This window comes from Podarcis liolepis (assembly GCF_965112155.1).
Source record: "Podarcis liolepis genome assembly, chromosome: 12".
Lineage (NCBI taxonomy): Eukaryota > Metazoa > Chordata > Lepidosauria > Squamata > Lacertidae > Podarcis > Podarcis liolepis.
Window position 1 is genome coordinate 41,225,062 of NC_139563.1, and position 19,136 is coordinate 41,244,197.

General features: G+C 42.9%; 1 protein-coding gene across 2 annotated transcripts in view; it reads left to right on the forward strand.

Moving 5' to 3' along the window:
- Positions 1-19,136, forward strand: part of LOC310689972 (ubiquitin-conjugating enzyme E2 E1) — a 57,515-nt gene that overhangs the window by 27,262 nt on the left and 11,117 nt on the right. For both annotated transcript variants that reach the window (XM_083468614.1, XM_083468615.1), the window contains exon 4: positions 17,934-18,066. In XM_083468614.1, the coding sequence (XP_083324740.1) occupies positions 17,934-18,066 (133 nt within the window). The remainder of the gene's footprint in view (positions 1-17,933; positions 18,067-19,136) is intronic.

A 19,136-nucleotide genomic window follows, 5' to 3' on the forward strand; every position in this document is an offset into this window, starting at 1 on the left:
AAGGAGGACAAAAGCTCGCAATAATCTGATAGCAAACGATCCATACATAACGCGAACAAAACTTTCAGGGTCTTGCGGCCTTTTAAGGAAGAAGAAGAAGAAGAAGAGTTTGGATTTGATATCCCGCTTTATCACTACCCTAGGGAGTATCAAAGCGGCTAACAATCTCCTTTCCCTTCCTCCCCCACAACAAACACTCTGTGAGGTGAGTGAGGCTGAGAGACTTCAAAGAAGTGTGACTAGCCCAAGGTCACCCAGCAGCTGCATGTGGAGGAGGCGGGGAAGCGAACCCGGTTCCCCAGATTACGAGTCTATCGCTCTTAACCACTGCACCACACTGGCTCTCAGAAAGGAGAGAGTTACAAGTCGCTTAATTATTAACATTAGTAGACTGAGGTTTGGAAAGGAGGAGGAAGAGTTTTATCAGTGATTAACACTGGAAGTGGAACAAAATCTAAGGCGTACTAATATTCAATCCAATTTGTAGTATCAGTTGAGCATTCCTAGGGTACCAAATTAATATTGGCACCTGTCTATCTCAAGAGGCAATGGAGTGTGCTTCCTGGGGTGAAGCCAAACTGCTGTGCTAGCAGCACCGAAGGGACCTGCTAGGGGCACAAAACTGGGCAGGGTGCATGGAGGTCTTGGGCTGCCCAGAGGACAAGACCCTCCTCTCGGCTTCGCTGGTATGGTCCAAAGGAAAAGCAGTTTGGCACCAGCATGTCTGCAAGAATTGGCAGAAGGAGGCATACAATATACCATCCAACCATCTTAGGGACTCCACTCTGGATTTGTATCGGGTTTCCTCCTTAGCCTTTTCTTCTCCTGAAGATGTCTTGCAAGGCAGCAGAAGTTTAGGAGCAGAGTTTTCCTTCTCCAAGATGGGCTACCTTCCCAGGTTGACGAACCCCACCTGACCCTCACTTCCCTCTACAGCAGCCTTTCTCAACCTGTGGGTCCCCAGATGTTGTTGGACTACAACTCCCATCACCCCCTAGCTGGCAAGGCCAGAGCTCAGGGATGTTGGGAGTTGTAGTCCCACAACATCTGAGGACCTACAGGTTGAGAACCACTGCTCTACAGCATGTGCAAAAACTGCCTCCTTGACCATTGGACCCACTCTTGGTCTCATCCGCTCAATCCACGGGATCTTCAACATGCAGGGGAAGTCCCTAAATCACCAAGCGTTTGAGACCCATTATCAGTGTTTGAAATTCTCCAGGCACATTTTGAGTTCAGTGGGACTTCCTCCCAGGTGAGAATGTGTAAGATTGCAGCGCTGAAATACATGGCTTAACACCCATTGATTTTGGTGACTTCAAGCACTGCTCAGGCAATATGCCTGAGCAGAAAATTTTGTGGGTAGGAAGCACAGGGCAGGATGTTGCTTCGCCCTGTGCCTCCTATATATGGAAAGAGATTTCCTGATGAGGCATAAGGCCTGAACAAGGCTTCCGCCTGGACCCAATCCAGTGAAATGCTTTCAATCCAGCATTGGGAGCTGCTGTCCTTTGGGTAAACCCTTCTGACACTAGTTCAATCTCAGGTCTCCCTAAAATAACATTTCCTGCTCTTTGGTTTTTACAACCACTAGAAAGTCTGCTAGTGCACACCTCCCATACAAGTGATTGTGTCAGAATGCAAGCTTTTAATTCCCTCCCCCATCACGGAATGTATTAATATTATATATACACCCCCCACCCACCCACATAAATTACACTTTACGCTCTTTAGTAAAAGGAGATGATTCCTCTGGTTTTATTTGGGGTGAGTGTAATCTTTATTGGTGTCAACATTGGCCTGATTAACACACAGTTACACAACTTGTTAGGCAAGTTTGTCCCAGCACTTCTCATTCTCATGACTAATAGAAGCTTGGCAAGGCAGGAAGATTTTTTTCAAAGGGGATCTCTCTGCTTCTAGAATGTGGCTGTCATGTGCTTAGCTTATTCAAAACAATTGAAAGACTTTTCAATTTTTTTATGCAGTAAGTGAATGGTGGAGAGATGATTCTGGACCTTTTCTTTGTTTCTGGGCATTACCAAGGGTAAGGTAAAGGTAAAGGGCCCCCGACCGTTAGGTCCAGTCGCGGATGACTCTGGGATTGCGGTGCTCATCTCGCTTTACAGGCCGAGGGAGCTGGCGTACAGCTTCCGGGTCATGTGGCCAACATGACTAAGCCGCTTCTGGAGAACCAGAGTAGCGCATGGAAACACCGTTTACCTTCCCGCCGGAGTGGTACCTATTTATCTACTTGTACTTTGATGTGCTTTTGAACTGCTAGCTTGGCAGGAGCAGGGACTGAGCAATGGGAATTCACCCCGTCATGGGGATTCAAACCACCAACCTTCTGATCCTAGGCTCTATGGTTTGGACCACAGCGCCACCTGCATCCCAAGGGTACTTACCGCATATTGCAACTAATACAGGTGTTCCCTGGTCCAATTTGATGGCATCTACCTTCCGTTCAAATGGGGTGTGATGGGTATGTGGCAACTTGAGTGCATTTGCTGTGGGGGCATGCCGTATTCGATGAATTAATATTCAGTGAGATTGGCTCTACTAACTTCCTTATTCGGGCTGTGCCAGTTAGGGTACAGATTTTGTGTCTAAATGACTGGCCACAACATACTCCAAACAGTTCTTTAAGATCCACAAAGAATTCCCTTTTCATTATTCTGCGAAAGTGACACTTTCATACTGAAAGGGTTTCCCAACTTCGTGCTTAATAGCACCTCATGGGGGTGAGGGCAGGGAATTTAAAACCCATCTCCCAGTGCCGTGGCTAGGAGCTCAAGGTGTGTTTAACCCAAACGAACAAAGATGTTGGGACATCCAGTCACAGACTAGTGTTGCTTCTTGTTTGGCATTTACATGGAGTGGATACAGAGTTTTAATTCGCTTTATATATCTAAACAATTCAGATTAAAGTTTTCGTAATGGAGGTGCATTCACACATTAGTTGTGACATGGAGTCTGACCCAGAATATCTGTGGAAGAATTCTGTGGAGCTTTAAAACTTGCAGTCCTACCAGCGCAGTTGCTACACTAAAAGAGAACAATGCAGTCTCTTATCATTATTACACACCTAAAGCATTACCTCTGGTCTAGCTACCCTGGATAATATAATTAGTTATTGTTCAAAATTACATACCATAATTAAAAGGCCACACTGTGGGTGTGCTTTTCTAGGTTGTACAAAAAGGACAGGGAGAGGTAGTAGCTGATGAGAGGAGATTCCTGGCTGGTATTTTGCTCCTTGACAGTCCCATACTCAACAGAGCTCATCTTGTTGTTGTTCTTCAAAGAGCTTTGCTGATTCTGTGTGTGTGACTCACTGCCAACGTGTTTACCTGAGAATAAGCACTTTCTGTTTATACATGTGTGGGTTATTTATCCCCATGTCACTGGAAAATTAAGGCACATTGACCTGCACTCAGAATGTTTGTTGAAGGAAGACCTTTGTGTAAATCTGGTAGTTGGGGCAAGTCATGGGTCTTATTTACTGGCGTTTAAAGTGTCACTGATACAGTAGCTGTCTGCATTAACACCTCGCTTACATGAATTGAGCACTTTCCCTGGGTTTCTGCACAATCCCGTATACCTACACAATTCAAAAAATTCGCAGTAAGCATACCAGTTTGGTTTGGGCTAGACTATCACTAGGGCTTGTTCCTAGCAAACTGTTTTTTCATGCTGGAAAAATAATAGTGCGAAACCAAAATGTACGTGTGACATTTCTAAACTACAAAGGGAATTACATTTTATCTCCAAACTTGCTAGGGGCTTGGAGGTGGGGTGCTTAGCAGTTAAATACAATGACTTAAAAGAAAAATGCAGTATTTGAAAAGTGATAACCCTGCGTACTAATGTGAGACACATGGATCCCCCTTGCATGCATTGCTGAGCTGTATATAATTTGTCGATCAAGGAAAACTCTTGGTGTGTTTGGTGAAGTGGGCTCTGGCCTGTGAAAGCTTTTGCTTTTGTTCATTTTGTAAAGTTGTCACCAGGCTCTTGGTTTTTATTGCGATACGCAGCGTGAAAATAAGGGAAAGTGTGAGTATTTGGCACACGTCCTAAGTTGTCACTATTAACTTCATCTTTGCTTGCTTTGAAAGCTCATTTGTTTGCCTCTTTTGACAGTACTTTTGTATTCCAGCTATTCTGCAGACGGATAGGAAGGGAAGTATTTCTAAGGTAATCTGAGAGGAAATAACTATGCTAATAGATTTTGTTTCATTAGGGTGAAAAAGTAAAAGACGATGCTTGAAAACTTTGATGTGCATGATTAATAGAAGCAGTGCTATTAAAGTCTACCACACCCACAGGAATATTGGAACCTATTATGCTATGATTATAATACATTAATTTGGCATACACTTTTTACTGGAAAAGTGTAGCTTGCTTCTCGATGGTGTTTTCTGAAATGATGGGCTAGATTAACGAGTGGAATCTGCTGTTAACCACAGTGGGGTTTGTTCAAAATAAATTTAAAATAGGTCTGTGGGAAGCACGAGAGCCTCTGCAGAGCTAAAGGATTCATATAGATTTTAAACCAATTGTGGTTTTAAAAGCAGCACTGTATTTTTATAGCAGGCATGGATGGCTACTTTAGACGGTGCTGCAGTCCGTACCGTTACTGAAGCTGGTGCGATACTGCCTCATTCCTTCACAATATACATTTTTGCTTTAAACAGCATATTCTTCATTGGGTGTCTAAAGCAGACGCCTTGAGCTACTGGTATAAAACCTCCTTGAAGTGTTTCTCATTGCATTATGGAAGGAGCGTTTGACTCCAGAGACAGTATGAGTGTTGATTTGTTGCCTTGTCTAAAGTAAGCTCCTTGTGGAGTTTGATGGTTTTTATCAATTTACCCGGAGTTCAGCAGTTTTGCAAGTACCATGTAATGCATAATTACCTCTCTGGTGTTTACTAATGTTAATTGTTAACAGTGAAATCTGATAAGAGTGGGAGATCTGATAAGCAAACTACAGTGCCTATGCCTTTCTTAAGGATGGAGTTCAATACTCCTCAAATTCATGCATGCTCTGCTGTTCCCCTGCTGAAGAGAGAGGCGTAGTGGTCATATTAACAAGTTTGCAGGAATTAGGAGTACAATATAGATTATAGAACTTAATTATTTTGATGCTTAGCTTTTATTTCCCTCCACTCCAACCCCCAGCAAACAGAAAGAAGACGATCTTTCTTCCTATGATAGAAAATAGAAAACAATTGTTTAAGCAAGAAATTAAGAATAAAACGGTCCTTTAAAACAGTGTTTGGGGAAAGTGTTCAGGTCTACTCTTGAATGTTGAAAATTTCGCTTAAGCAGGTTTTTATTACAGATCACAGTATTGATTATATCAGCTCCCCACCCCCACCCCCGATATTAGCTATTTAAAGTACTTTGCAACTGAGACAGTTGATCTGTTCCACTTAAAAACTAATGAGGATTTACATACAGGTTGGTTATGTGCTTCTATGTTAAAATTAATATGTTGATATTAAGTACCATGAATTACTGGGCAAGCAATATTCCGTATTGTTTTCTGTTTTGCTGTTTCCCACACAAGCCCTCTTATCTTCATAATAATAATAATAATAATAATAATAATAATAATAATAATAATAATGCAATAAAATATCAAACATTAAAAACTTCCCTCACTTCTGGTATATGCACTTGATGGTACCTGAATGGTCTTTCACGCACTTTGTGGTTGTCTATCTTTCTTCTTTACATCTCCCTTCTTTCCACACTACTGTTATGTAACTATATTTAGGGGTCCAGAAACCACAACAGCACTGGCACCTAAAAACTGGGTCTGGTAACTGGCATCTTGGCAATGGCTCTCAGGCAAGCTTTGAGCCGCCAGCACCTCTCAATAAGTGATTCATGAAAGGGAAGGAAACAAATTGAAAGCAGCAACAAGAACAACCTCTCTTATCTCAGTGATGCACTGGTGTCCCTGACTGGCAACCCGTGGATTAGAGGGAAGCAATGTTTTTGGGCCGGCGGGCACATTTTGGACTTTGAGAGAGTGCTGAAGGCACCAGACACAAAATTCCTTGGAATAACACAAAACGGCTTGGGGGCTGGGCGGCCTGGTATAACACAGAATTGAGAGAGTAGCATCGTACCTTGGTTTTCGAACAGCTTAGTTCTCAAATGTTTTGGCTCCCGAACGCTACAAACCTGGAAGTGTGTGTTCCGGTTTGCGAATGTTTTTTGGAAGCTTCCGATTGAGTGCACGAAGCTCTTGCAGCCAATTGGAATCTGTGCATTGGTTTTCAGACGTTTTTGGATTCCGTTCAAAAACCAAGGTACGACTGTACAGTCATAATTTCCCCATAATTGTATTTCCATAGTTGATAAGGCTTAACTGATTTTTGCCTTCCATAGGCCCAAGAACCTTGTTTTCCCCCCAGTATCAACCCTAAAGCAAAGCCTTCCTGTACCCACTTAATAGATTAAAAGGTAAAGGGACCCCTGACCATTAGGTCCAGTCGAGACCGACTCTGGGGTTGCGGCGCTCATCTCGCTTTATTGGCCGAGGGAGCTGGCATACAGCTTCCAGGTCATGTGGCCAGCATGACTAAGCCGCTTCTGGTGAACCAGAGCAGCGCACGGAAACGCTGTTTACCTTCCCGCCAGAGCGGTACCTATTTATCTACTTGCACTTTTGACGTGCTTTTGAACTGCTAGGCTGGCAAGAGCATGAACCGAGCAACGGGAGCGCGCCCTGTCGCAGAGATTCGAACTGACGACCTTCTGATCAGCAATCCCTAGGCTCTGTGGTTTAGACCACAGCGCCACCCGCGTCCCATACTTAATAGATTAAGCCCTATTAAACCCAAAGAGATGTACTTCTGAGTAGAAACTCTGGTTTCTAGGGGGAAAGCAATGGCAAACTATAGAGATCCCAAGAGCAGGAAAATTGCAGTAAACGGGAGGGATTCCTGTTGCCTCATGCCCAAAGAACTCATTAATCAGTCACACCTCTGCTTTGGTCTTTGGCCAAAAACATTGACAGATGGGAGCAGTATGGAAGGTCTCATTTCCTAGATCTCGCTTTGAAGGGTACCTCCATATTTGGCATCATAACTTTCTAAGAGGCCTAGAGACCTACTTTAAAAGCTCACAGTCTAGGGGCACCAACGAAAGCCATTGTGGGTGCCAGGGGTACCAGGTTGGCAACTCACAATCTAATCTGGTTCCCAGGAAATTTGGTTGCCTCGCGTTTTCAACACCCAAATTCAAACCGCACCCTGAGACCACGCAGCCCAACCTGGATTTTTTACTTCAAGTCTGCAATCCCATGTGCACATACAGGAGTAAAAGTCCCTTTCAACTCAGTAGGACCTGCTTCCGAGTAAGATCGCCTGGGGATTGTGCTGCATATTATCTTAGCGTCATGTGGGCAACTCACAAAGTGTAAACCTCACGCTCAGCAGACTGTCTTGGAGCTGTGCCACGTTTTTCGGATAGCTTTTTACCTGGCGACATAGGGAATAACATAGCCACATTTTTCATGCTATCTCTTGCAATAAAAGCATGCGTATAATTGCAGTTCATCCTGTGCTCAGTGAGCATCATCTCAACCTTTCAACGCACATTTTAAAATTTTGTTTTCTACCTGCCTGTTTATGATTTATCAGTTTGCTAAGGGACACCAGGTGAAATGGGGAATAAGGCAAAATACCGATGTTTTTGTAAACTCGTAGGGGAAGTTAGAATCTTAAATAAATGGGAGAGGTCGGCGAATCCACCACCACATCTTTTCACAAGAAGCCTCACTGATCTTTGAGGCCTGTGAGCTTCTTCGGGTCTGGGAAATGAGGAGAAAAACCAAGTGTCCCTCTCTTCCCAGCCCACCCCACTTTGATGTGAATTGAATTTATTAATACGGTCACAGATCAGCGTCAACACACACAATATCACAGATCATAAAAATATCAGAAATACAAAGGACAATATGAGTATAACAAGGATTTAAATATAAAAATTAAAATTGATTATTAGCGTGCTCCCTGTAGTTAACATTTGGGGGTTTGGTCATTATGGGATACCACTTGCTTCCTGCGATTGATTGCAGACACACAGAATTTGGCTACATTTAATGTAGTCTTGGGATTCTTATCCTCTAGCAGTAGTTTTAAACTATGGAGTTCCGATTCTTTCCTGGACTTTTGCAAAACAGTTGTAATAAAAGTCAAACGTATATCCTCGTAAAGACAACAACGTAATAGTACATGTAGAGCAGTTTCAACTTCCCACGAGCCACAAAGGCAGACCCGTGCTGTATATGGTTTACCCTCAAATCTGCCCTGAAGTAAGGCAGAAGGGAGAACGTTGAATCTGGCGAGAGTAAAAGACCGTCTGTATTTGGGTACCTGAAGGCCTGACAGATAGTTAGCTGGAGAGAAACCTCTCCCATGGTCCCTTATTGCTGGGTGTTTGATCATTTCGCTCATGTGGCATTGTAATTCTACGTCCCAGATACGCTGGCGAATTGTAGCCCTAGCTTTCTCGAAGCCTGTCGCTATCAGGGTCTGTAGTGGGATCCCCAAGCCTTTGAGCTTTTCCAGCAGTGTAGCTTTCCATTTGGATTGATGTGTGTTTGTAGCTCTGTTGCTTCAATGGTCAAGGAGAGGGAGTTTCTTGCTGCAGAAGCTTGTGGAAAGCAGGAATTCATAGCTCTGCTCAGGGCAAGAGCCTGCCTGGGTTGGAGCATCGCTAAGTGGCTCAAAAGCCACAGAGTGAGAGTCTCTTGGCACAAGAGCAGGGGTCAGCAAACTTTTTCAGCAGGGCCCGGTCCACTGCCCCTCAGACCTTGTGGGGGGCCGGCCTAGATTTTGGAAAAAATATATGAACGAATTCCTATGCCCCACAAATAACCCAGAGATGCATTTTAAATAAAAGGACACATTCTACTCATGTAAAAACACCAGGCAGGCCCCACAAATAACCCAGAGGTGCATTTTAAATAAAAGAACACATTCTACTCATGAAAAAACACGCTGATTCCCAGACTGTCCATGGGCCAGATTTAGAAGGCGATTGGGCCAGATACGGCCCCCAGGCCTTAGTTTGCCTACCCATGCAAGAGTGTGAGAGACAAAGAAGGAGGGAGGGGGCTGCTATAAGTGGGGGGGGGATGTGGGGGTGGTGGAGACTGTTTTCAAGACCACTGGTTGGTTATTTAATCAGTTACAGTGGTACCTCGGGTTAAGTACTTAATTCGTTCCGGAGGTCCGTACTTAACCTGAAACTGTTCTTAACCTGAAGCACCACTTTAACTAATGGGGTCTCCCGCTGCCACCACGCCACCAGAGCACAATATCTGTTCTCATCCTGAAGCAAAGTTCTTAACCTGAGGTACTATTTCTGGGTTAGCGGAGTCTGGAACCTGAAGCATATATAACCTGAAGTGTATGTAACCTGAGGTACCACTGTATTTAATAGGTTTGAATGTCTTGTGTATGTTTTACATGGTTAAATTGAAAATTTTTAATTTTTGCCATTGCAGTTATTCTTGTTTACCAAACAACAGAATTGTTAATTTGTTGCCTATTGGACCTGTTTATGTGAATTTTTTTATTGTTTTTCCTGTTTGTTTTTATTACTTTGTCCCTTGTTGTGGGGTTGAAAATATTCAACAAGCTAGAAATGCTGTTTAAAAAATGTGGGAAATTATTCCATTGCTGTTTCAAGAGTAGGCTTTGCATGTTGATGCAAATTTGATAACTTATGGGATGTATGCTATAATTGTGGATTTTTTTGAAAAAAACATTTTTTGTAAGGTGAAGCACTGTTGCTTATATATTAAATAAGCTTCTGGAATTGAATAGGACAAGCTGGGGAATTAAGGGCCCCTTGCGGAATAGAACTGCTTGATTTTATTTTCTATTTCAAAGCCAATACTAAATGGATTAATTTCTCCTGAACCATTTTTACCAGGGCTTGCTTCTAAATTGAAGTGATTATTGCTGGACTAAGTAGAGGGTTCAGTACACTCTTGAGAATAACCAAGCCATCCTTCTGACCTCACCCAGAAAAAAGGCTGTGTATTTTGTAAGCCTTTAAGTATGATGTAGAAATTGAACTTTTTTTTTTTTAAAAACCGCTGTGCCATTGAATTGGCCTTTTCACAAAAGTATTTGCTTTTTAATCTGTTTGCGCCTCAAAAAGCATGCTGCTTATAACCAAAGGAAAAAATATTCTCAATTACAGTTCAATTTGTGTGAGTGCTATTGCATATAATAATGTAATTCTAGTATTTATATAGCACCCTGACTACATTGTCAGACTGCTTCACATAGCTTAGCTTGGTAATCCCTACAACAGCCTAAAAAGGTAGGCCAGTATCAGTGATGATGATGATGAATTAAATTTATAATTAATCAAAAAAATCTCAGGGCCGTTCACATATCACTGTTTTGCTTTCTCTCTGCTCTGCTCTGGCCCATAATGGCTTGTCTTAGACCATCCGTTAAATTCATTGCTGAGGCGACATTTGAATTGGGTGCTTTGGCTCTTAGTCTATGCTCTTAACAGCCAAACTAATTTGCTTTCTAGTCTTCAGCTGCTGCCTTGTGAATATCAAGCTGCTCTCAAGTAATTGCTCAATTGTGTGTGTGCTTTTTTTTTAATGTTCTAAAGTATATTTATACCCTGCCACATAACCCAAGTGGTCCTCTAAGGGCAATAGTAATTCAGTAACACGTACGGCTAACCACGAAGAAACACAGGCGCATAGCAGATTCACATGCGCTCCCGAGTGCTTTATCTGCCAAGGGGAAACCAGCTGGTATTAGTACGAATAATTCCTTATAATAGATGGGCCTTGTGTAATATCCAGTTTCGTTCCCTCTCCATCTTCACTTCAATCCCTAAACCCTTTGTAGACGCTATATAAAGAAATTACAGGCATTGTTTTGGCAGAGTAGAGAACTGATTATTCTACTACAGCAATAAGACAGACGAGGACTCGCTGTATTCTAATTATGTATCTTAATTTCTGGAAATATTTGCTGTCGTGCGCCCAACATGGAACGTGTAAGTGTGTGAGAGATGTGGTCTAGTGTGCACAACAACTGCTTGAAAATAGCTTAGATCTTATTTCAGTGCTTGTTTATAGAGTTGAAGTCCACGCCCTTCATTGTCTTTTAATTTACTTTTAATCGGTTTGCTCTTTCCACAAAGGGAAGTATGGTCTCTGACTCAGCAGAGGTTTGAGAGAAAGGCAAAGGAACATATTTTTAGTGATCACACCCCCACCCCACCCCCAAAAGCCCCCTGTACCACCTACTGGAGGGTCCTCTAACCTCAGAGCAGTTTTTTTTTAGGGTGGGAATAGGGAACTGTAGTGGGAAGAAGGAAAATCTCCTCCTCCCCCTCCTACCTATGGGAGCATCCATTCGATTTCCATTACACTACAGTATAGACAATTCTGTATCCAGTCAAGGTTGTCTTCTCTTTTACATTGATTGATAATTCAGAGAGGTTTCTTTACAGTGCAAACATATACTTTCTTCCACCCCCATTCTCCCTTCCATTGTATTGCCAGGAAGCTCAGAATTCGGAAGTATTTACTCTTTAGAATGACTTGGCTGTATCAATATTTTTCGAAAGCCATTGTAGTCTAAATAATGCTTTAAGATAGTGTGAATATACAAATATATAGTCCATTTTATAGATCAGGTAACTATAATGGCAGATTCAATCTGTCTTGCCTCCCTCTGCATTGCAACCCGGCGAGTGTGTGGTGCAATATGGTATATCCATTTACCTGTCTTCTCTGCTTCATCTTTAAGTGTTTTAGCTGCTAAAACATTAATTGGCTATTAGTTCCCATCAGAAATCTAGCTGCGCGCTCATGCTATTTTCAGTGTGTGTGAGAGAGAAGTTTGCTCCTTGATTAACACAGAGAGGCCACTTCACTGACCTTGTGCTCTCAGTGTCTGGTAAAATAAGCCCAGAAGTTCCTCTACAGGCACCCTCAAACTCTGCCCTCCAGATGTTTTGGGACTACAACTCCCATCATGCCTAGCTAACAGGACCAGTGGTCAGGGATGATGGGAGTTGTAGTCCCAAAACATCTGGAGGGCTGAGTTTGAGGCTGCCTGCTGTAAAGGCATCGAGATCTCATTCCTTTCTGATGTCATAAAATCAGCCTAGAACAAATTTCTGTCGAGTGGGTGGACAACTACTGTATATTTGACTAATTTTATTAATAGCTTTAGACCTACTTCAACTCCACGTTAAAGTCAGAAAATAGAAAGCCTCTTCCCCCAATCTTTGTCACCTCCCCCATGCTTCTTCAAGACATTTCTTCCCTAGACAATTCATCAATGTAGTTTAATCTTGACACTGAAGAACAGCATGGATCTGTGTGTAATGGAAGTGGACAAACATCGCTCTATTCCATGTTTTGCTTGTCGCTTGATTGATTGGCATGTTTCTCCTGGGCTGCCGGAGCACAGCAGTCTAAAGGTGTTTGGGTGTTGTTTTTCCAAGAGGGTTTTTTTTTGGGGGGGGACAGGAGTTTGCCCCCTTGATTTTTTACACTTAGCCTAAAATTAAGACCGATCAAAAAGAACAAAATCCTATCGGTGTTTAATTACTGTTTTCAAGCAAGGTGTTTTGCAATTAATGGCCATAAGGCATCATTTTGACCCATCCAGGCTGGTCAGGTTCTTTATCGTAACTCCATGAGGTTTTGGCTGTGAAACACTGTAGAATCAAAACAGACGTAAAACACACAACGCTGAAAAAGCTGGCAAATTGTGGCTCAGAGCTTGCCAGCGCAAAACCTGTTGTGGACGATGAGTTAGAAGAAGAACAACTGGAAACTGGTTCCTCCTCCTCACATCTGTACACGAATAGGCTTCATGCCAGCTCAGATTTCATGATTTGTGAAATCTAAGGTGGGAGGTAAGCAGCAAGACCTTTCACAGGCACCTCTCTGTTGTTCCTAAACCCAGGTCTGCTGAAAGTCTGCCCGTACGTCTCAAACAAGTGTCAGCTCTCAAGGCTGTTATCCTTGGAGATAGGGAAGATAGATAAGTTCAGGTACCTCCATCATCCAGACCTCCTGAGAACCTTTCCCTGAGCTGTTTTTTTTTATTTTAGGGGCTTCTTTTGTGGTTTGATTTTATATGCTCTTAGCTACGTCCAGAGCCAGTTTTCAACTGAAGAGCAGAATAAAATTACAATACAGTGGTACCTTGGTTTGCAAACGTTTTGGATTACAAACCCGTCAAACCCGGAAGTGCGTGTCCCAGTTTGCAACCTTTTTTTGGATTAAAACCCTTTTTTTTAATTACGAACAATTTTTTTATGGAGGTCCCATTGGCGAAAGTGTGCCTTGGGTTACAACCTGTTTTGGTTTACAAATGGACCTCCGGAACAGATTATGGTTGTAAACCAAGGTACCACTGTACAATCAGGAATATCTGTATTTGTACTCAGGGAGGGGCCCATCCATCTTGTCAAGGTTTTCTGGCCTCCAGTGATAGTCATGTTGCAAGTTGCATAGAAGATGCAAATCCTAGGGATGGTTTCTCGTATGTGCTCACGGAAGTTAATAGTGAATGTGGTTTGGCCAAAAATAATACAAAAAAATGCATAAATATGTAGTTCACTTTTATCAAGGCCACATAGCCATCCCTCTCAGGAATGGTATTGATCCAGAATAAAGCACATGACATTCATGCTCAGGTGTTATTTATACCTAATATGCACTAAGTGGTTGTTTGTCATAGCTAAACACAGGTTCATATATATATTGTGCCTTGAATATGATTCTTCATACAAAGGCAAGGTGTAAATGCCAGAATAAATAAATCTGAAATATTCCCCCCTCCCCCACAAAAAGTCACAAGCTCTATAGAGAATATTTGACAGCTGCCGTAAAGTACAATGAACGTTAGCTTTCTTTTTTTGGCTTTAATACTTTAGTTTTCCCTAAGTTGGCCATGTGTTTGACAGCTTGATAGAAATGTGATAGTATGGCACATTCAGCTTAACTTGAGTGTAATGACTGAAGCTCCTAAAGGTATAATTTTGTATTCATGTGTCTACATAATCTCATGTGAAATGGATTATCTGCATGGATTTACCAGAATATCTGTAATGCCTCACCTACGGTGTCATTTTAATGTGTCTGATACAGATAGCCTGGTGACACTCAGCGGAAATACTATTGCTTTTTTCAATAAAGCAGCTATTTCATTAAAGGGTGAGCAGTCTTCGGCCCGAGTACAACGGGCAGGCTAATTCCATGCGGGTGCTGGGGGTGGGGAATGGGGGGAAAGAGAGGGGCAGAGAGAGAAAGTGGGGTTCTCCTCCCACTTTTGGCTTCAGCACTGGACATCTCCAACATGTGGCCCCCAATTCTGTAGCCCGCAACAGAAAAAAAGGTTTCCTCACCTATGCTAAAAGTGTTTGTAACAAAAAAGTTAAATGCCTTGATAGCTTTAAATGTGAATATTAGTTGTTCTCCATGGTATGTCCATATATACATATCCCTATTCCATTCTTTTCATTTTTAAGTTTGAAGTCATAAATTTTATGTGGATGATAGATAGGAACTAGGCAAAACAGACAGACCCTTATTCATTGCTCATTTTGATGAGAAATAGTTTGTTCAGCATGCAGAGTATTTTTAATGCTTTGCTACATAGATAGCCCATACTCCCATTTGCAACTGAAGAACTTTCATCAAAATATACCTGCTAAATGTGTAGATGATTATGGATTTGAACTCTGATTTCTCAGTTTCTTTTTGTTGTCTGATTTGATTTTAACGCGCTGTGGAGAGGTAATACAGTATTCCAGTTGTGGATATTCATTTGGTATTGTTATAATTCTATGCTTGTAAAATCATATATATCTCATATATATAAAATCATATATATCTCATATATATATATATATATATATATATATATATATATATATATATATATATATATATTCCTTTTTATGGCCACCGTGGATCTCCCGCTTTTCGGAAATGGAGCAGGCATGCACGATCAACTCTGATTTGGATGTGAGAGATTATTGACGATATTTATTGCAGTAACATTATTCAGTTGGGAATGCTTTGCTTTTGGCAACTAGAAACTGTCTAAAACAGGTCCACAGAAAAGTGACAACATGGGGAGGGGTTAGCCAAGTTCCCTTGTGCATTAAGTTAAGAGATCCTGTTGACAGTCCCAGCTTTCATGTAGCTGCACTGGAATGGTATTAATGAATCGCAAATACTTGTTCCACGCTGTAGTTCCATCGGGAGATAGTTCCCTAATTCAGTTTGAGGCAATGGTAGTAGTATTCAGCAGGATTCCATTTACACGATTCCTTGGACTGTTGGCTAAGGGTACTCAAGAGAGCTGTTTCTCAATAAGTTTACACAGCTTAGCCCTGGTGTCTGTCAAGGCTGATCGTGCAAGTAAAGTAATGTTTACAGCCCATTACATCTCCAGTAACTTCAGAGAGTATATAGATCTGGAACAAGACGCAGAGAAATAATTAACGGAGAGATGCGGAGTATCATGAGTCTTTGGGGTACATGGGAAAAGGACTGTTGATGTTCCAAGTTTGATTTCACTGTGAAGTTTTCTAGAGAGGGAAGGCTATTGAAAGTAAAGTACAGTGGATACTCGGGTTGCGATTGTAATCCATGCGGGAGGCACGTTTGCAACCCGCAGTGCCGTGTCAGCACATGCGCGGATCGTGATTTGGTGTTTCTGTGCATGCGCAGAGCGTAATTTAGTGCTTCTGCGCATGCGTGAGTGCCAAAACCCGGAAGTAATCTGTTCTGGTACTTCCGGGTTCAGTTCGGTGCGCAACCCGAAAACACGCAAAGTGAAGCGTCTGTAACCCAAGGTGTGACTGTCTCTTAGCTGTTGTGTTCCATTTCAAAAATGTATGTTCAGCTTGTAAGTTGGCTTCTGCCTTGCAGCTCTCCTCATACTTCCTCTATAAAGTACTCTTGGTCCATAGTCAAGTCTGAAGAACTCCCTGGTCCTGAATGGGGTAATTGTGTCCCTGAAAGACCAGGTGCGCAGCCTGGGAGTCATTGTGGACTCACAGCTGTCCATGGAGGCGCAGGTCAATTCTGTGTCCAGGGCAGCTGTCTTCCAGCTCCATCTGGGACGCAGGCTGAGACCCTACCTGCCCCCAGACTGTCTTGCCAGAGTGGCACATGTTCTAGTTAACTCCGACTTGGACTACTGTAATGCGCTCAACATGAGGCTACCTTTGAAGGTGACCCGGAAACTACAACTAATCCAGAATGCGGCAGCTAGACTGGTGACTGGGAGTGGCTGCTGAGACCACATAACACCGGTCCTGAAAGACCTACATTGGCTCCCAGTACGTTTCTGAGCACAATTCAGAGTGGTGGTGCTGACCCTTAAAGCCCTAAATGGCCTCAGCCCAGTATACCTGAAGGAGTATCTCCACCCCCATCATTCAGCCTGGACACTGAGGTCCAGCTCTGAGGGCCTTCTGGGGGTTCCCTCACTGCGAGAAGCAAAGCTACAGGAAACCAGGCAGAGAGTCTTCTCGGTAGTGGCGCCCGCCTGTGTGGAACGCCCTCCCATCAGATGTCAAGGATATAAACAACTATCTGACTTTTAGAAGACATCTGAAGGCATCCCTGTTTAGTGAAGTTTTTAACGTTTGATGTTTTATTGTATTTTTAATACTTTGTTGGAAGCCGCCCAGAGTGGCTGGGGAAACCCAGCCAGATGGGCTGGGTATAAATCAATGATTTTGATGATGAAGGTGCATGAAGCACCAATATTGCTTGGTTTGGTCAGTGCTTACACAGAAACCCCATTCCTCCCTGAGTTCCATCATGCTACATAGGAAAGAAATGCAACCAATCAACAATTTGTTGTTGTTACTTGGCCTCTGTCTTCCTGTGCCAATGACAAGGGATGGCAGTGTCTTTATGTGATGGGAGGAAATCCAGAATGTGAATTCCCATCGTTATTACATCCCTTGCTGGGAAAAGCTTTGCTCACTAATTTACCGCTTCAAATGCCTAAAAATTTATCAGCTTGCATCTTAATACAGTGAACCCATTAGCATGGATTCCGATTTTAAGCCTATCCTGAGGAATGGGTGTATTTAATTTTTTAAAAATTGTATACTCGTTAATTTATTTGGTACATATGTGAAAGGCAATTCATAAATTCAGCGGCAACAACGATAACTTTCTAGGATAGTATGTACTCAGCGGAAGCAAAATTGCCAAGCCTCCTATTTGCTCCTTAGGTAGTATTTTAATTTCTTAAGAGGTTTAGGATCTGGCAGTTAGTAGGTTTGGGCTTTTTGTTTGTTTTCTTCGCTGTTCTGTTATTTATTGGCTTGGGAAAAATCGTATTGGGTGTTCATTTTTGTTCTCTCGGGGAAAATAGAGAAGTTTTGTTGTTTTGTATTATCTGTTCACATAGAAAGTAATAGTTCTCTATCCCATAAAGCAAAACTTCTGAAAATTGTATGTTTTACTGATGGTGTGTGCTGCTGAATACTTAAATCATTTGTCCCTGTGCCTTTCACTTACTTTGAAGGAGGAGCCATGAGCGTGGTGGGGGGGCAGCTGCCTCCCCCAAATTAAGTCAATAAATAAGAATACTTAACTAACAGCTTGGTTCTGCCCCCCCCCCAACATAAATCCTGACTGCACCCATGGGAGCAGCAATATTTCCCTGCTCTTCCATCCTCAACATCACCACAGCTAAAATCTGCTTAGATGAAATCTTCCCTCAAGCCGTGCCCTACACTGTTGTCATTGCCTGTATTACAGCCTTACTTTTATATCCTGCATATCCTTTGCAGAAATCGAACTGTTTTTCTTAAATATTGGAGGCAAATCTCTGTAAAGGTCTCCTTTCCCCCCTTGTGACTTCACAGTGCTGGCCCCAAGGGTGACAACATCTATGAATGGAGATCGACTATCTTAGGACCTCCGGGCTCAGTATACGAAGGCGGAGTTTTCTTCCTCGATATCACATTTACACCAGAATACCCTTTCAAGCCTCCAAAGGTAAGAAATGCGATGCACAGTTAATGTTTGCTTCCAGTGTGCGATGCTCCCACTTGTGATTCATGGTAAACAGGTATTCAGAGCCATACCCATAATATCTCTGGGGATCAGAGGGCATTCTGAGAAAGTGAGTGAGTGGCTGAAGGCCACCTCTTTCCTTACAATACACCTAAACAAAAAATGTGGCGTGCGGGCTCATGTGACTGGAGGGGGTCCCATAAGAGTTTGCGGTGGCCGCAGGTGCTGTCTTCGGGAAGGCAGGGATGTAGTAATAATAATAATAAGAAGAAATAATTTATTTATTATTTATACCCCGCCCATCTGGCTGGGTTTCCCCAGCCAATCTGAGTGGCTCCCAACAGAATATTTAAAACATAATCAAACATCAAACATTAAAAACTTCCCTAAACAGGGCTGCCTTCAGATGTCTGACATTTGTCAGATAGTTTATTTCCTTGATATCTGATGGGAGGGTGTTCCACAGGGCGGGCGCCACTACCAAGAAGGCCCTCTGCCTGGTTCCTTGTAACCTACTTCTTGCAGGGAGGGAACCGCTAGAAGGCCCTTCGAGCTGGACCTCAATATCCGAGTGGAGATGCTTCTTCAGGTATACAGGACCGAGGCCGTTTAGGGCTTTAAAGGTCAGCACCATCACTTTGAATTGTCCTCGGAAACGTACTGAGAGCCAATGCAGATCTCTCAGAACCGGTGTTATATAGTCTCAGTGGCCACTCCCAGACACCAGTCTAGCTGCCGCATTCTGGATTAGTTGTAGTTTCCGGGTCACCTTCAAAGGTAGCCCCACGTAAAGCGCATTGCAGTAGTCCAAGCGGGAGATAACCAGAGCATGCACCACTCTGGCAAGACAGTCTGCAGGCAGGTAGGGTCTCAGCCCGTGTACCAGATGGAGCTGGTAAACAGCTGCCCTGGACACAGAATTGACCTGCGCCTCCATGGACAGCTGTGAGTCCACAGTGACTTCCAGGCTGCACACCTGGTCCTTCAGGGGCACAGTTGCCCCATTCAGGACCCGGGAGTCCCACCCACCCCGTCCCCCCAAAACAGTACTG